This window comes from Octopus bimaculoides, chromosome 9 (assembly GCF_001194135.2).
Source record: "Octopus bimaculoides isolate UCB-OBI-ISO-001 chromosome 9, ASM119413v2, whole genome shotgun sequence".
NCBI lineage: Eukaryota > Metazoa > Mollusca > Cephalopoda > Octopoda > Octopodidae > Octopus > Octopus bimaculoides.
In genome coordinates, this window is record NC_068989.1 from 74,761,108 (window position 1) to 74,765,350 (window position 4,243).

General features: G+C 34.3%; 2 protein-coding genes across 4 annotated transcripts in view; both read left to right on the top strand.

The window, feature by feature from the left end:
* The window catches only part of LOC106872517 (G-protein coupled receptor Mth2), a 35,126-nt gene that overhangs the window by 10,823 nt on the left and 20,060 nt on the right, over nt 1-4,243 (top strand). The window lies entirely within an intron of this gene.
* On the top strand, nt 1,569-3,879 carry LOC128248736 (uncharacterized). The gene has a single exon (XM_052970788.1). The coding sequence runs from the start codon at nt 1,773-1,775 to the stop codon at nt 3,786-3,788; it is 2,016 nt and encodes a 671-aa protein (XP_052826748.1). The 5' UTR covers nt 1,569-1,772; the 3' UTR covers nt 3,789-3,879.

Sequence of the window (4,243 nt, forward strand, 5' to 3'; positions counted from 1 at the left end):
TATATATTATATTATATTATATTATATTATACTATATTATATTATATTATATTATATTATATTATATTATAATGCGGGAAGCCGGCTGTGTAAAGGCTCCTGTATTTTATACGTATCCCAATCTGCAGTGCTAATCAGAGAACAGTACTCTTTATACATAAATCTATTCTTATTCTGTTGGACGAATATTGCTAAGACTTATTGAGCTATTTGGGATTTCATTCTTCAGACCGCGATAGAGAAAGAGAAAGGAAGACAGACAGATTTCCGGTTCAAGCCATATGATATATTTACAAATCATAACTGAAATAAGTTTCTTAAATATATTAGAAATTATGTATACTGACGCTAAGTATCAATACATTATTTCTAAAGGATCCAAATTATAGATGAATGTGTGTGTATAAATGAATGTACAAATTTAAAGGATATATAACCTCTTCAACCTGTGCTTTGTATGAGTGGGACACCGAGGACGCAAGTATACTTCACCGACAGAAAGGTTACATCTGCAGCCTCTTAAACTGGTTTCACATGCAATGGCTAGTCCTTCGTGCTTTCTTAAGTTGTTTAGATTCCAAACCTATCTTCATTCGGCAACAATGGTTTGGACCCGATGGTCTTACTCAAAAACTGTGGCCGCTGACTTCAATAGGCAATAAGGCCTCTTCCCGTCTTTGACAAGATCCTCATCAACCAAGATTTATTCATTTCATTAGAAATATCTAATCTAATCTGCCAGGGCATTGTACGTTCAGTCACGAGTGTTCGTTGGGCAGTCCTGGACAACAAGTTGTTTGGCCGTAGCGGTGTTAGTGCCCTGTCTTCGGGAAAGGTGAGTCCCAGTTTCAGCTTCACTTGCATCTCCCAGTCTAGAGCTTCATGGAAAGTAGGAACCAAGTATTCCACATTGTCTAATAATCATTATACAATGTCTAATAATCCTCACATATGAATAACACACGTGATGCTTTTTTAATGATATTTTCAGTCATTTTTAAGAGACTTTTTTCGAAATAATACATCAAAATACTCGACAGTTAACAGTATTCTCCGTTATAGTGGCGAGTTAAACCTACCTACGATAATGAGCGTCAAATTAATGTTTTTTCTTTATATCACTATTGGTAACGAGAAACATCAATATTGGTAATGAGAAAGAACTCCTTAAACCTTTCAAAAGGCGGATTGTTGCCCTAATCCCAGCGTTATGCATTCCTAAATATAAAGCTTAGTTATTACAATTATATGTACAATCTAGATATCAATGAAAGTAAAGCCTAACATTGAAGGGGATTTCTTACCAATACTTCTTTAGGCATATAAGTAATGATTTAGATTTATTGAACAGATAACATTTTAGAAATATAGTAAATATGGCAGTATGTAATAAGAAAATCGACACCGTTATACATCAAAAACCGCTTTAAACACATGCCTGATGTTCAGGATATTCGCAAAGAGCAAGTCATTAGACTATTCATATTAATACTTGGAACATATCTTTATATAATATTATACTCTAGCAGAATACATCTTTTTTTTTTTTCCTTTATCTGCAGGTATACAAAACTTGAACTCCAATTCTTCAAGGTTTCAGATTTCAATGGATTCCGCATTGTCCTCAACGTCAATCTAAACGTGGAAGCGAAATATTTAATCTAGGGATTAATTAATCATGATTATCAGCATTTCTCACAGACTAATCTAGCGAAGACAAGCTAGGATATAATTACCAGAAAATATATTTTTTGGTATTTCCACTAGACAAAATGGAAATATTTGTCACAAGCTTTTTAATGTTCAGCTTACTGATAAACCACACAGTTCAAACATCAACTATAAACAGAACTGAACCCTTCACTTGTCCACCAGTTTTGTGTTCGGAAAGCCCCAGGACAGACCGTTGTTCATGTCAGAAAGACTGCTATTTATACGATGAATGTTGTTCCGACCGTCTTAATCACACAACTTCTGACTTCGAGACTCCATATCCCTCAATGTCTTATAGTTGTAACAATATTAATGGTGGAAATTACTATCAATTTCACCGCTGTCCAACTAACTATGATATAACGGAACATGTGAACAACTGTGAAAATCCTAACTCAGACGAACAACTACATCATGTACCTGCTTTTGGTAAAACAAGTAAAAAACTCTATAGGAACTTATATTGTGCTCTCTGTCACAGAGAAGAATATATTTTGTGGAATGTTTCTTACCAATATTTCTCTGGGGATGATGATCCCAAAATCACTTTTGATAACGCTTCACATATTTTCAATAATGAAAGTAGTGACATAGACAAACAAGTCCCTTCTCACGAATTTTACCAATATTTGTATACATGCACTTCTCATATTTCGGTTTGTGCGCAACATAGTACCAATAAAACATTAGAACATCTATGTGAGGACAATGGTATGAGACTTGTTAATGCAAATAATACAGTGTTTAGAAATATTTACTGTGCACTTTGCAATGGTATTGAAATTGAGGATATCCGATGCGACATCGATATACCATTATATGATTTTCGAAATCAAAAGAGAAAAGCAACTCCTTCTCTGATGATAATTTTTCGTGACCCTAAAATATCTATCGAAATACAATATAAAATGTCCTACAAGGAATATATTTCTATGCTCTCCTGTGCGAAAAATACTCTCTACGATAAGAATACTCAGGAATGCCGACAAATCTCCTCTAATTCTACTCTAAATTGTACTACAACAAGATTAAATGAATCTGAGTATTACATCACTAATGATGGTCTTCTCTACCTGAATAAAACCCATCTTTTGCTGAATCAATCAGATTTCGGTTTTGATGAAGATGGTACAATTATCATCTGCGTAAAAAGTGTTATCAATGTATTACGAAAGTATTCCGATGTTGAAGCTTATATCACATTAGTGGGACTAGTGACCTCTATTCCAGCTTTAGCAATCACTATTATAGTTTATCTCTGTGTACCCGATCTCCGTACCTTACCAGGTAAATTACTCATTAGTCTTTTATCAGCATTGTTTGTAGCTGAGCTTCTCTTTCTTATCTCATCACAAGTCACTACATCTACAGTGCTGTGTAAAACTTTAGCTATAGTGATACATTATTCTTTTCTAGCGAGTTTCTTCTGGATGAATGTTGTATCATTCGATGCCTGGTACACTTTCTCAGGACTTACACAACTTCGAATTAAAAGAAACGGTACCAAGAGACTTGTATTTTATTCCTTGTATGCTTGGATCTGTCCATTTGTAATAGTAACAATATCACTGATATTTGAGTACACACCTGGAAATCATGACCTTTCTCCAGAATATGGAAACGGTATTTGCTGGATTACAAACGGAAAAAGTCTGCTATGGCTGTTTGGATTCCCTGTTATGCTAATTTTGTGTCTTAATATAACAGCATTTATCCTCACTATTAGAGGGCTATATATGTCTAGCAAACTTTCTGCGAAATATTTATCAAAACATAATAAATTGGAGTTCATTGTATGCATAAAACTGTTTTTTATTATGGGACTTACGTGGACATTTGCATTCCTGTATACCTTTACACAAATTGAAGAATTTTCTCTAATATTTTGTATTTTAAATTCTTTTATTGGATTATTTATTTGTCTATCATTTCTCTTCACAAAGATCGTCTGCCGCAATATATTTAAAACATTTCATCTTATTTCAAAATGGCTTCCCACAGAATTTAGTGAGATATCTTTAACTTCTCAGAAAACTTCATCGACAAAAATACCAACAAAAGTTTCGTTTGAATAGTACAATTGTTGTTCGGAGAACGAAACGAATTTCATAGTTTTTCATACAAAGGCAAACAACATTTTCGGCCTTTGTAATGGGGCAATATGCTGCATATATGCTCATTAATAATAATGCTTCATATTATAAATGTATTGAGTGTACAAAATAAAGAACCTCGGTGTAAGTATGTGTATGAACTTGCATGTACTTATTGATGCATATATATCGGTATTCATATGTATGTGTGCACGTATATCCTTGTAGCTCTATGCTTGTGCCGATGTGTGCGTGCACTTTTGCTCTCATTTGTTGTGACTGTGCGCATATATGTTTATACTATATATAAGAGTGAGAACGTATGAGTGTGTGTTTGTGTGTGTTTGTGTGTGTTTGTGAGTGTGTGTACGCGCGCGTGGATGTGTGTCTGTGTGTGTGTGCGTGTGTGTGTGTGTGTGTGTGTGTGTGTGTGTGTG